The sequence below is a fragment of the Artibeus jamaicensis genome, unplaced genomic scaffold (genome assembly GCF_021234435.1).
Source record: "Artibeus jamaicensis isolate MK-2021 breed Jamaican fruit bat unplaced genomic scaffold, CSHL_Jam_final contig_452, whole genome shotgun sequence".
Classification (NCBI taxonomy): Eukaryota; Metazoa; Chordata; class Mammalia; order Chiroptera; family Phyllostomidae; genus Artibeus; species Artibeus jamaicensis.
In genome coordinates this window covers 12,769,872-12,783,392 of record NW_026521837.1, presented here as the reverse complement: position 1 = coordinate 12,783,392, position 13,521 = coordinate 12,769,872, and the positions used below count along the sequence as shown (strand labels likewise).

At 39.8% G+C, this 13,521-nt stretch overlaps 1 protein-coding gene across 2 annotated transcripts in view; it reads left to right on the top strand.

Annotated features, from left to right (window-relative positions):
- Positions 1-12,285: 12,285 nt before the first annotated feature.
- The window catches only part of UNC5C (unc-5 netrin receptor C), a 358,323-nt gene continuing 357,087 nt past the window's right edge, over positions 12,286-13,521 (top strand). For both annotated transcript variants that reach the window (XM_037140183.2, XM_037140173.2), the window contains exon 1: positions 12,286-12,721. In XM_037140183.2, the coding sequence (XP_036996078.1) occupies positions 12,598-12,721 (124 nt within the window). In that variant the 5' untranslated portion in view covers positions 12,286-12,597. The remainder of the gene's footprint in view (positions 12,722-13,521) is intronic.

Genomic DNA, 13,521 nt, shown 5'->3' with positions numbered 1-13,521 from the left:
ACCCTTGAGAATGGTGGAAAATGCCCTTGGCCTGTGATGTTGTCCCTATTACTTTGCATATCAATGTTATTCTTTCAGAGCCTTTTCTTACGAGGCTGCAATCTCCAAAACTACACAGAGTGTTCCCCAATAGTACAGTATAATAGAGATTTATATAACATATGAAGTGATCTTCCAAATAAGTCAAATATTTACTTGTCACTGTGCATAGTAATTACAATATTATTGAGTATATTCCCCATGCTGTGCTTTACATCCATGTGATTATTTTGTATCTACCAATTTGTACTTCTTAACCCTTTCACTTTTTTCATCCAGCCCCCCCAGTCCCTGTTCTGTCTGGCAACCATCAGACTGTTTTCTGTATCCATGAATTTGTTTTGTTTCTTCATTTATTTTGTTTTTTTAGATTCTGAATATCAGTGAAAACATATGGTATTTGTCTTTCTCTGTCTAATTTATTTTACCTAGCACAATATGATCTGTGTCCCTGTTGTCACAAATGGTAAGAGTTCACCCTGTTCTTAAGGTATATACAAGCTAATTTTTAAGCCCATTATTTGCCTACAGACACATAAATTCCTTATTGAAGTTCAGAAACTACATATGAATTATTCCTCTTAGGTATTTCTGCTCTAACCGTAGGTGTGCCTACTTCTCGGACCTTTTCTTTTTTCCCCAGGTCAATTAGTGTCTTGGGAGATGAGGGGAACTATTCTGTTCATGGAAAGACAAAAAAGAGCTTACTGACACATTTAAAAAATACTGCTTATATAGTATATGTTGACCAGTTTGCTATTTTTAGAGACAAGGTGTCTAATGCCAAACTTGAATATAAATGCTGTATGTATAAATTAATATAAGGAAACTATGCATTTTTAGATATATATGTAGCAGGTGATTTAAAAGCACATCAGAAAAGACTAAGCACTGCAAGCTATAGAGAAACTTCATACTGGAGGGAATCTTCACAGCATTTGAACTAGATCTGAAAAATGGTTTGTCTACTTGTGAGGAAAGAAATTTCAGGGAAAGCAAGGGTCATGAGCAAATGCAAAGAAACTTGAAGGTATCAATTTTCCAGATAATAGTTGGAGACCAGATTAAAGACATGATTCCTGGGAGAATGGAATTTGGCCATATAGAAGGCTTAGAAGCAGAGGGAAGGTTCTGACATCAGTCTGCAGATGCCAAAACCACTCCTCAAATAACTTATTTAAATATTCTTGGGATATTTTAGCCTTCTCAGGTATTGAAATAGATTTTCTTTCAGTTATTTGGTCCTATCTCCTACAATTACAAATTTGCTCAATAAACACCTCTGAATATATAGCCAGCATAATTTCTAGCCTTTGGTTGGGGCAGTAAATAAGATGAAAAAAGATGAATAGTGAACCATTACATGTAATTTATCTCTTTGTATTTTTAAAAAGCAACATGTCAGTAGGCTAAACGAATGAACAAACAGTTTTCACTGACCTCACTAGTGTCAGAAATGTAAAATGAAGTATACCTTTGAGAATAATAATAAAGAGATTTTCCTGGTCCTAACAAGAAATGAAGTAGCAAACAATAACAGAAATAAACTCATTGATTAAATTTAAATGTACATAAATTTATTGTATCATTTGCTCAATTATTTATTCATTTTTCATTAAACACTCACTCTTCAGTTCTTCCAAAAGTTAAAAATTGGAGCAAATAGTGTTAATGATTCAAATATTACTATAGTAAAGTAAAATTATTCTTGAGAAGCTCAAAGCCTAGAGAAGTAACAGATGTAAACAAGGGCTTTATCCTTAAAAGTACCTTAGTGATAACACATTCTCCTAAATCTTAATGCTAGGTTTCCTGCTGACTCCTACTGTAGAATACCAGGCTGTTCGTGGCCATCTGGTAGACCACATGGGTGATAATCTAACCATTGTTGCTTCTCACTGTTTGTTCCCTTAATCTCATTCTTTTTAAGTTTTGTTTCACACACTTCTGTTTAAAATACTTCTGGAAAATTTTCCTATGAGTTGTCTTATTCCTTATTAATTTCCCTACATTTTTCATTTCTTTTAAAATGAAAATTGATTACGTCAGAAAAAAAATATTTCTCTTCCTGTCTTCTTTCTTATTTTTAATTCAATATATTAGCCAAAACCCAACTGTGATCAAGATAAGGCTAGTCAGCAGTAATGCAACTTCTGTTAAAGAAAATAAAATACTCTACTTACAACTGAAATTAGACATGAAGTAGAAAGAATGACTTTATTATTGAGTTATTGGAACTATTATGAAATGAGCTTAGAAATCTCATTATTTTACATTTTCTTCTTTATTGTTCCTTCTACCAAAAGAACAATGATCACATTTTTATATTTGTTTAATTTAATTATAAATTATGCTTTCATTTCTTGGTTGAATTATATACTCTGCAATATTATAGTTTTCTATAAAATTATACATTATTATCAGTATTTTGTAGACTGAAATCGAGCTCATACTTTATAGCATGTTTCTATAAGATATAGCACAACACATTTCTAATAATAAACTTATAAATAAATTCAGAAAAGCTGAAAGTAAAAGAGTCCTAATATTAATAACTAATTTGGTTGTATAATATAAAAATTTTTATATACTATTTCTTCACCTTTAAAATGGTTTTTGATTACCTGTTCTGTGCCAGGCACATTGTTAGGGACTATGAAAAAACCCAGTCATGTAACCAAAATGTTAGTGAATAATTACAATATTTATTGAATAAACCTTTTCAAGTCCTAATAACACATGTATTCTCAACAAATTAATGTATACCTCTAACCCTTAAATCTTATTTTTAATTCTTTGATGCCTTTAGTTAAGTTGAGGGTAGTTTACTACAAGTAGCTGTCTAGGGTTGCATAGTTTATTAGTAATTATATCATGAATATTTATTTTACTTTTAAAATACATACATGTATTGATTCCACAGAGAAAGGAAGAGAGAGAGAAACATCAATGTAAGAGAAACATCAGTTGGTTGCCTCCTGCACACGCCCTAATGAGAGATGAAACCCACAGCCTAGGCACGTGCCCCGACCAGGAATGGAACCCACCACCCTTCCATGTACAGGTGACACTCCTACCACCAGAGCCACACCTGCTGAAATATCATGAATATTTGATGCTGCAAAATTTTTCATACTGTATTCTGGAATTAAACTACCATCCCAAATGAACATCGTGTGTACATCCTCTTCACTTGTTTTCTACTGCTCATTATATTCAAGCTCTCAGTTTAACATCTTGATTATTAGAATAGACTTCATGACTTTTCTTCTAGATTTAATACATTTTGCACATTGATGCAAGATATGGTCACAATAGCATTTTATTCCCAAAGCCCTTTGACAGTATATGCATAATGTAGGAGTGACCACTTAGCAAATCATGAAAAGCCATTAAAAATTATTTTACTCCTCTCAAAAATCCTATTTTCTTGTCCAAATTGTTATCTTTCAGTATTTGCCTGTATCCAGATAGATAAACTTGAGTTCAGATCCCATGCTCAGAAGAATTTAGCTAGGCAAGTTATTTTATTCCTTTGAGGCTTTATTTTCTCACTAATGTTTAAAATGAAGATAAAAATAATGCCTACTTCATACATAGTGTTGTTATATTATATTAATATACACATGCATGTATATGTATGTGTGTATACATGTATAGGCTTACATATATATACATATATATGGTCTGTCTGGAAAAATTCCAGCCATTGTTACTATAACAAGAACAGTTTGCAAGACATTGTTATAAACTGGCAGCCAAGGAGAATGGATTGGAACACTTGTGCATGAACAATGACGAATTCACTGTACTAGTCAGTGGGGGCAGTAGACACCATTGACTGAGCACGTGTACTGTGTGGCTGTCACATTCAAAATGACTGAGCAAGTAGAGCAATGAATCTGCATCAAATTTTGCTTTAAGTTTGAACATTCCTCCATGGAAACTATTCAGATGATTCAGGAGCCTGCAGCTATGGGCAACTGGTGATTGGCAGCTTCATCACAACAATGCACCTGCTCATTTATTACATCTCCTGCAGAGGTTTTTGGTGAAACATCAAATCCCCTGGGTGATTCAGTCCCCCTTAGCCCAGATTTGGCAACCTGAGACTTCTGGCTTTTCCCAAAACTGAAATCACCTTTGAAAGGGAAGAAATTTCAGACCATATATGAGATTCAGGAAAATGCAATGAGGCAACTAACGGTGATTAGGAGAACTGTGTGAGGTCCCAAGGTGCCTACTTTGAAGAGGACTGAGGCATCACTGTCCTAGGTGCAAAGTTTCTTGTATTTTGTGTCTTCTTCAAAAAAGTCTCTATTTTTCATATTACATGGCTGGATACCTTCTGGACAGAATACACACACACATATACCTATATGTAATAGCTGACTAATGTGAGTACAAAAATGTTACCAGTAGAATTTTCTAAAATTATAATTAGTCATAATATTAAGTCTAACACTTTCTGGGTTCCAAAATAAATCACTTAATATTTTACATACATTTTCTACTTTCCTGCTTTGCCCCAGTGCTTTCTTCCACCTGTAATGTTCTCCTGTCCAACTCAGCAAATAAAAATTTTATATAACCTTCAAAGATCAGGCCTAATCTACTCTCATTTAAGGCTGCTGATCAGTTCAATTTAAAGTAAATCAAATTGAGTTGAACACGCCTCTCACGACCATGTATCCATACTTCTCCTGCGGCACTTCTCAGAATCACCCTGCTCAGTTCTCAACTCTGTTTTATTTTCTGCCAGCTTGTTAGTCCTTTAGGGGTGATTATCATCTGATTTTTCTTGAATTTAATCTGAGGACAAGATTCTTCATACTACGCATATCAAACATTTCTTGCTGTGATGATGCTACATAAAAAAAAATCACTCCAGAACACAGTATCTGAATACAACAAGCATTTTTTGTTCCTACTCATGTCTCACTGGGTCTGCTACAATTCAGTTAAGCTGGACGGGACCCGGGCTCTGGATTCCACACAGCAGGCTGCACATCTCCCCGTGTATGTTGCACTTACCTGGAACTGGTGGTTATCCAAGGAATATTATTTTCATGAATACTGGCAGGAACACATGAAAACAAGTGGAAGTCAATGGAGGGAACTGGCACACTGAAGCATCTTCCCACATTCATTGACAAAAACTACCATCACTGACGCAGGGAAGTCCATCCCACCTATGATGAGTAGGACTGCAATGGCAAAAAAACAATTCTATTAACAAGGAAGGAGTAATAAAGTCAGGAATAATGCAATCTAGCTGACTATAGTTACTTCAGTACCTATTTTTTAAGGGCAGGAGTTCCCTGTAATGAACTTGGGAATGGTGGCCTAGGGCAACGAAGAGTCATTGAGCAGGCTTTTAGGAAAATAAAGTCATGGGATTATTATGTTAGAAGGTCATTCTGGGGTGTGTGGAGAGCATGGATTGCAATGTGAGGGCATGCTGCCTACTAAGGAAGTAATGACAAGATACCATATGGCATATGCCAATACATTGTGAGTGTGGGTCTGGAGATAATGGGGTAAGTCCTGGAGATCCTTAAGTAAAATTGCATAGATTTAGTAAGTGAATAGGTGATGTGGGCAGAATTGAGGGAGATATGGAGAATAGCACCGAGTTTATATCATTAGCATGGTATAATTCACATCATTAATGTTATTCTTTAGATTATGTAAATTAAGTCAAATGAAAAATATCGAACATACCTCATTGTAATAACGTCTTAAGTAATGACACATTTCATCTTCAGGGAACCTTTATGTGTTCATATTGTTCTATGCAAAAAAGTGACAGGGAAATCCAAGAAATAAGTAAGATAAATGGAGACATAAACCCATGTTTACTGATTCAGAATCTTCCAAACACTTTATAAAGTATCTTCTTTCTACAATTGGTAACATTATAAAAATGACTGTGGTCCAATTTGGAAGATAAATTTCAAATAAAATGAGGTATATAAAAAGCTCTAATAATCAATAATTATAATAACTATCCACAGTAATTTTCTTCTAAATTACACATCCTATTATTTTCCTTATAATTTTGTTGAGCCTTTCATTGTTTTCTCCCTCTTATAGCAATTACATCCTCTTACACAAATGCAGAAATTACACTGAACGGTTTTTCTCTCTGCCATTATTTCTTCTTTTGTTTTCTTTATTTTTATTTTTGCTTTCTTTCTTACTTTGTTCTTCACATGCTTCCTCCTTTCCTTCTTTTATTTCTTCCTTCTCAATCTTTCATGTCACCTTTCCTTATTTTTTGCCTATATTTGTTTCTTTTTTTGGTAAATATTACCTCTACACCTCAACTATAAACTTCTTGAGGAGAAGACACTCAGTGCTACATACTCCCCAAAAGTTCAATAAGTATACTTTAATGGACTAAAGAATATAGTATCTTCTTCAAACTTTTATTTCCCAATTTTCCCTTTTTACTCAAGTAGAGGTAGAATCACTGTCCACCTATCTATCATTCTCTGAATATACCCTGTCATTTCCTGTCTCAGTATCTTTGTCCTTGTGCCCTGCCCTCCAACAGGGTAGTGTCCGAATCACATGACTCAGCCAGCCTTCACAACACTCTTTGTTTTATCCACCACAGGTGACTGGTCTCGGATGGCCATGGAGAAAATGCCAGGTGCTTGGCTGATAGCTCCTGGAATGTTTTGGGAAGGTGCCTAAGCTGGCTGCATCCGGGTGGGCATGTCGCTCCTCCACCTTCCGGCCTGGAGGTGGAAAAGCCAAGTAACTGTGATCATGAAAGCTACACATTATGGAACATGGAGCCAAGGCACAAAAAGAGCATAACTAACTAAGCTGCTTTTGGTCCATAATGCCCTGGACCACCTGCTTCCCTAATTCTAATTTTTTAAATTTATTTTTTAAAGATTTTTATGTATTTATTTTTTGACAATAGGGAAGGGAGAGAGAGAAATATTAATGTGTGGTTGCCTCTCACATGCCCCCCATTGGAGACCTGACCAGCAATCCAAGCATGTGCCTTGACTGGGAATCAAACCAGCAACCCTTTGGTATGCAGGGCAGCACTCACTCAACTGAGCCACACCAGCCAAAGCTGCTTACATAATTTTTACTGCAAGAGATAAATACGTACTTTGTGTGAAGTTTAGCATTACTAATGCCCAAGTGTTTAAATCTTAACTTCTACGCAATTTTCTTCCCAGATTCCCATATTCAAAATGTTCTTATATCCTTATAGTTCCATCATACCTTGGTCTTTATGTGGAATCCTTTTGTTTATTCATCTATATCATTGTTGGTCTATAAGCCCTTGGAGCACAAGCACTCTTCCCCAGGGATTCTGGGATGTGGCTGCAATATAATAGGGGCAGAGCAAAAGTTTTGTGAATTAAATTGAATTGAGGTGAGTTTAATTGAGTTGAATTGCATTGAGCTGAACTGAACTGAATGGCATTCAATTCTCTCAGTCAATAGAAAAAGTAATCCAGTAGGGGCTAGTCTTCAGTCCTTCTTAACCAATCCTCTTCATTTGCTACAGTGATGTTTTGTGGCACAAAATTTAAGCCTGGAGAAGAACTCATTCTCCTAGGCATAGTTATTTTGTCAGCCCTGAGTCCATTCTTTTGGCCTCTATTCTTTCTCTTCACCATATTAATTTTAGCTTGGGGGGAGATCTTATCCCCCCTCTCACTCACAGAAATTGGCACATTATCCAGGCCTTGCCATTCAGTATATTCTAACCATTTGGTCATGGTAATTGGTTCATATAGGTACGCAACCCAAGAGAAACCAAGAACATAATTCTGGGATTTTTCTTTGCTAGTTGGGAATAAAATGGCTCTTTGTGCTGGGACCTGGAGGAGCCACTAATCCCAGAGTGGACATCACAGATCTATGCATGAAGTCAGAGAGAAAGGAGCAGAACGAAAGGATTAAAATAAAAGAAGTTGTGGGGAGGGACCAAGTCCCGTGAGTGGTGGTACTTAAATTCTTAGATCTGGAGCATGATCTCTGAAATCAGCCTGGCATTCGTAGACACTAACTGTTTGTGACTTGGGCAAAATTACTTAAACACTCTGTTTCTTCATGTAGAAAATGACTTCAGTGCAATCTTCTTTTTGACAATTGAATGAGATAGCACATGTGAAAAACTTAGAACAGTGCCTGACACAGAGGATGATGGGTATATGTTAGCCTTCATTAGTATAGATGTTTTAATCTATGGCATTTGAGTTATGTACAGCAATAAATTATTTTTTGCCTAAGCTGGTTTGAGTTGGGGTTCTATCATTTTCAAACAAGAAGGTCTTGTCTCAAACAATTAATATAATGCATAAAGCCTCAGAGCATATAGTTTATGGCAGGCCAAATTCCCTTCTGTGGGCTGAGGAGGAGAAGGGGGATTGCACCAATTGACCCTGGACCATCTGGCTCTCCTTAGTTGATGTCTATCAGTAATTTTACCTGAGGTCTATCAACTCCAACTCCTGGTTTGCAAAAGAGTTTCCTCATCACCATCCTGTTTGTATTTACAAAAATCCTCCTTCTTCTATATTGCCCGCTATGATAATTTCCTTTAAATATATATGAAATACAAAAAGTAGCAAATCAAACATGAGAGTGGTAAAATGAGAGAACATATTCCTATAATTGAAATACATTTTCTATTGCTTTTTATTTCTTAAACCTTAAGCAGGAAACTTTTTCCACACTGACTTAACGTAAATAATATTATAAGTAAGCGGTCTACATGCTAAATAGCATAATTTTCTTGGTGTCGATTTCTGGAGGGATATGCAGGGGATTTGCATGCTTAATTCCCATTAGCACCTGTCACTGGGATTTATTATCCCAGAGTTAATTCTCCACTCACTGCAGCCAAGGAAAAGGAAGCCCTGGTACATGGATTTGAATTAAGCTTTTTATTTTTCAGAATGAGATGAATTTCATGTTTGTTCCTTAAACACCTATAATATTTCAGCCCTAAAAAATTCATATTTAAATTTGTTTTTGGTAAAAATGCACCCAAATTTGATCTTATTCAACAACTAGAAAAACGTATTCAAAATTTGAAAATTTGTTTTGGGTAAAAAAGAAGTCTTAATCCAGGACATAGATCAGTTTTTTAAAGTCCACTGGGTCTCATTCTTCCACTCAATACTGAATAAATATTTATTGACCATCTATTACATGCCAGGCAGTTTTCTACGTGTGTGTAGAGAGCACTGAAACTATAAGGAAAAAGTCCTTCCTCATGAGAAGCATATAATCTATTGGAGAGTGAGTACATGCATACATACATATAGACATACATGTTTATATCCCCTACATATACCTATATGTGTATGTATACATGCACATGTATGTGACTATGTAAAAAAGTCCTAGATGGAAAATCAAATGAGGCGAACACAATTGAGCACGATGGGATGAGGGCTGTGTTAGGTAGCAGGTCAGAGGTCTCTCTAAGCACTGACATTTCAGACCAGATCTAAGTGAAGCAAGTTCGCAAGCCTATACTCAAAAACGTATGCAACACTGCATTATTTCTTTCATGAAAAAAACTAGCAGGGATGTTTCAAGGGAAGTATCCTGTGCAACCATCGACTGTAGGAAACTCACCTGCTTGTCTCCCCTCCCTTCTCCACTTCATTCATTATCACTGAAACCTTTCTCTTGCCCTCTTTTGGCTGAATTTGTGTATTGAACTACTCCCCCTCTTTTTACCTTTTCCTTTATAGAATTAATTTCATGCAGTTCCTGCCATTGAGTACTTCAATGGCCCAGACATGATTATGCCAGTTAATTTTATTTAACTAACTAGACTTGGAGGATTCTCCCCTATTGTGCCTTTAATGGTAATCGACCAATCCTAACTGAACATCAAATACATATTGGACTCTCTGTGTTAGAAGCTGGGTATAATATGATGAATAAGACAAATCTCTGCCTTAAAAAGAGTTAAATTCTAGCTAGAAAAGATAGGCAGTAATATTATAAATGAATAAACAAACAAGTTTTAGATGTTGTTAATATGATAGTGATATCTGTGGGGGTTATTTTTTACTACTGCCATCTATCTTTAAAAAATTGTGAACACATATATGAAATATAATCGTAATCCCTTCTGGTGATGTCAAGCTCAAAATAAATGACAAGTTATGAGTGGCCTAGATGCACTATCCAATGTGGTGGTCACTAGTCATGTGGCTATTTAAATTATAATTAATTGCATACGAATTAGAATTCCCCATTTACACTAGTCACATTGCAAATGCTCAATAGCCACATGTGTTTATGACTACGGTTTTGGAGAGCATAGGTATGAACACGTTCGTCAGGGCTGAAAGTTCTGTTGGACAGAACTGGTTTAGGCAGTACACAGCTGACGAGAATCTTTTATCAATAGTAAGAATAACAGCTAACAATTTCATGTGTTAGGCACTTCACAACTGTTTAACTCACTTATTTATCACAGACCCCATGGTAGTTACTGTTACGAGACCTACCTCACAGATTAGGAAACTGAGGTATTTAGTTTTATTGTTTAATACCTGTCAACTAGAAATAAGAAATGCTAAGAGTTAAGGCAGCCAGTCCTGTTTGGGACCCTAACCTTTTGCCCAAACATCATGCTATCTCTGTATGGAGAAGCTAAAAAGAGTGACGAAGAGATTTTAGCAGGTGTCTTTATAGAAATAAGAAGTGACCAGATTTGTCAATGTCTTTGCCAAGTACTACCTTTTCAGATTTATCAGACTCATCCAAGACACACTTTATTGACTAGAGGTTTAGACAGAGCTTAGCAAGTAGAATTGTGGAGTGTTAGAATTGAAAAGAACTTCGAAACCATTCACTAAAATATTTCACAGATGAAGAACCTGAGACATGCAGTTTACCTGACCTGTCCAGAACTACAGAGTGAGTTATGACCACCGCCAAGATTAGGCAGCAAGCTTCCTGCCTGTGTGTGTGTGTGTGTGTGTGTGTGTTTCCACGATGCCCCCTTGGCACGAAGAGCTTAAATTTTTCTTAATATGTTATTTATTATTAGCTTAAAAATGTACTAATCTTGGGAAATGGTTTTCTCCTTCCCGGAATGTAGGCTGTGCAAGTGTGTGTTGACCTCTTAATCCATCCACTTTCTTTTGTCTAACCATTATTTTATCCACTCGTTCTCACACTCCTTCTTACCTACCCAGCCAATTAAAAACAAACAAACAAAAAAAAGAGGTAAAAAATCATAGCAGTTTGAGACCTTACATACACAATTACGAGTTTGGAAAGCAGGTCATTGGTTCCACCATCATTTTAAGTGAGTCTCTCTCTACAAATACTGTGCAGCGTTTCTGGGAGTTTCTCCTGGTATCGGTATCATCTCACCAAGACGCATGCAGATAAAGCTCTGTTAGAGAATGAGTTTTCCTTGAGCTTTTTTGTTTCTGTTCCGCTACAGAGAGGCCATAGGCGCCTAGAACGTAAATCAGTCTAAGTGGAGCCAACAAACCAAAGAACGCAGCGGGTTGGGGCACTGTTTCTGCTTCATGCCTTCTTCCCCACCAGGCAGGACTTCAGCCTCGGCCAGAACCTGGCTTAATCAACCTCAAGACCCGAAGTCGTAGAACGAGTCCAGACCCTGGGAGTCTGGCTCAGGCTTTGCTGGCTCGGAGAAGCCGACAGGCGTTGGGTTGAGCTCCACAAGACACAGCCAGGAGGATCAGAGCGCGCCCCCGCGCTCTCCAATGCCGAGTCTGGCGCACCGCGGGAGGCAGGCACTCCCACTCTCCAAGCTTCCCCTTCCCGCAGGTCTCTCTGTCCCCTCTGGTCTCTGCCTTCCGGGCGTCCGCGGGTAAACCGACCTCCAGTCTCCACAGTCAGCGCTGGGCGCGCATCCTTCTCCAATCTTAGCTTACATAAGGCGGCCAGGCGCGCTCCCGCCGCCGCTGACTCCCCAGTGGAGTTGGGCTGCGCCCTCCACTCCTTCTCCTCTAGCGCCTTGGAGCATCCAGGCGCCCCACACTGGGAGGTGACCCTTCTTGGCCACCCAGCAGCGACAGTCGGGACATCTCCATGCAGCGTGAGAACGCACGGATTGGAGACCCGAGCGCTTCCCTGTGCCCAACTCCCTCCCTCCTCACCCTCCTCCTCCCAGTTCTCTCTCTCTCTCTCTACTCCCCCCGCCCCCACCTTCGCCCGCCCGTGCTTGTGTGTTCGCCGCTGGCGAGCGGACCGGGAGAGCAGTCCAGGCTCGGCGCGCGGCGGAGCTGTGGCTGCTCCTGCAGCTGGGGAGGAGCGGCGAGGTAGCTGCCTTGCGCCTCCCCGGACTCCCCAAGTGGGGGCAGAGCCGTGGCACCAGGAAAGAGGGACCTGCAAACTCCTCCTCGGCGTCTCCTCTCCACCCCCTTTTGGCCCCTGCCCTTGGAGAAAGTGGAGTGTGGCGCTTGGTTTTCATTATTTCTTCGGACTGCCTCTCGGTTCGCAGATTCAGCTGCTGCCCAGTGGGGCTTTCGCTGTTCGCGAGTCTGTGTGGTTCCCCCCGGCACACCTCTGTCGACGATGAGGAAAGGTCTGCGGGCGACAGCGGCCCGCTGCGGACTGGGACTGGGCTACGTGCTGCAAACGCTCGTGCTACCTGCCCTGGCCCTGCTCAGCGCCAGCGGCACCGGCTCCGCGGCTCAAGGTAAGGGGGTCCGCCGAGCTCCGCGGCACCTCCCTTCGCTTCTGCCTTCCCCCCTCCTTCCTCCCCACTTCTCCTGGCTTCCTTAATCTGTCTCGTTGAACTCAACTGGAAATCACTTTAAATTCCACTTTCCCAACTAGTCAAGAATCTTTGGTTATGATTTTTAATGTCTTTTCGAGATGGGCATGGGTGGACCGCACGGGGTGTGGACACTTCTCTGTCTCTGGGCATGTGGGCACCTTGGGTGTCTTTTGCACTTTCTGCTCCACACGCACGCGTTGTTGCACATAGTAAACATAGAGGTTTGGAAAGACTGTCCGTGCGGGTTTGTGTGGCACGTCAAAGATGCATCCTGATGCACAGAAGCTCCCCGCGCTGTGCCAAGTCCGAGGTTGCAGGATCTTCGGTGAGTCTCTGAGACGCGGAAGGGCGCTCAGCTAAGGAAATGTGTCCCCTGCGGTCGAGGCCCCGCAGCCCTGCTACACCTCGGCTGCCGCTTGGGTGCCGGGGAGACGCGGAGCACGAGCGGACCTGCGCGCCCCAGCCGGCCGCAGGCCCGGGGCTTGTGCACGCCTCCGAACTCACAGTCTCTCCCTGTCTCCTCTCAGCTGGCGACCGAGAAACTTAAACCCCAGAGCTCTGGGGACACAAACTGGTCGCTCAAACCAAATCCGAAACTCTCCGGGGTAACCGTCCAGTTTATAACTCTGACATTTAAACTTAACTCACCTGAGCTTTAAAATAAGTGTCCGGATTCCTGGGCAAAACCTGGTTGGGAGAAGAGGGGCGGGGAATTGAGG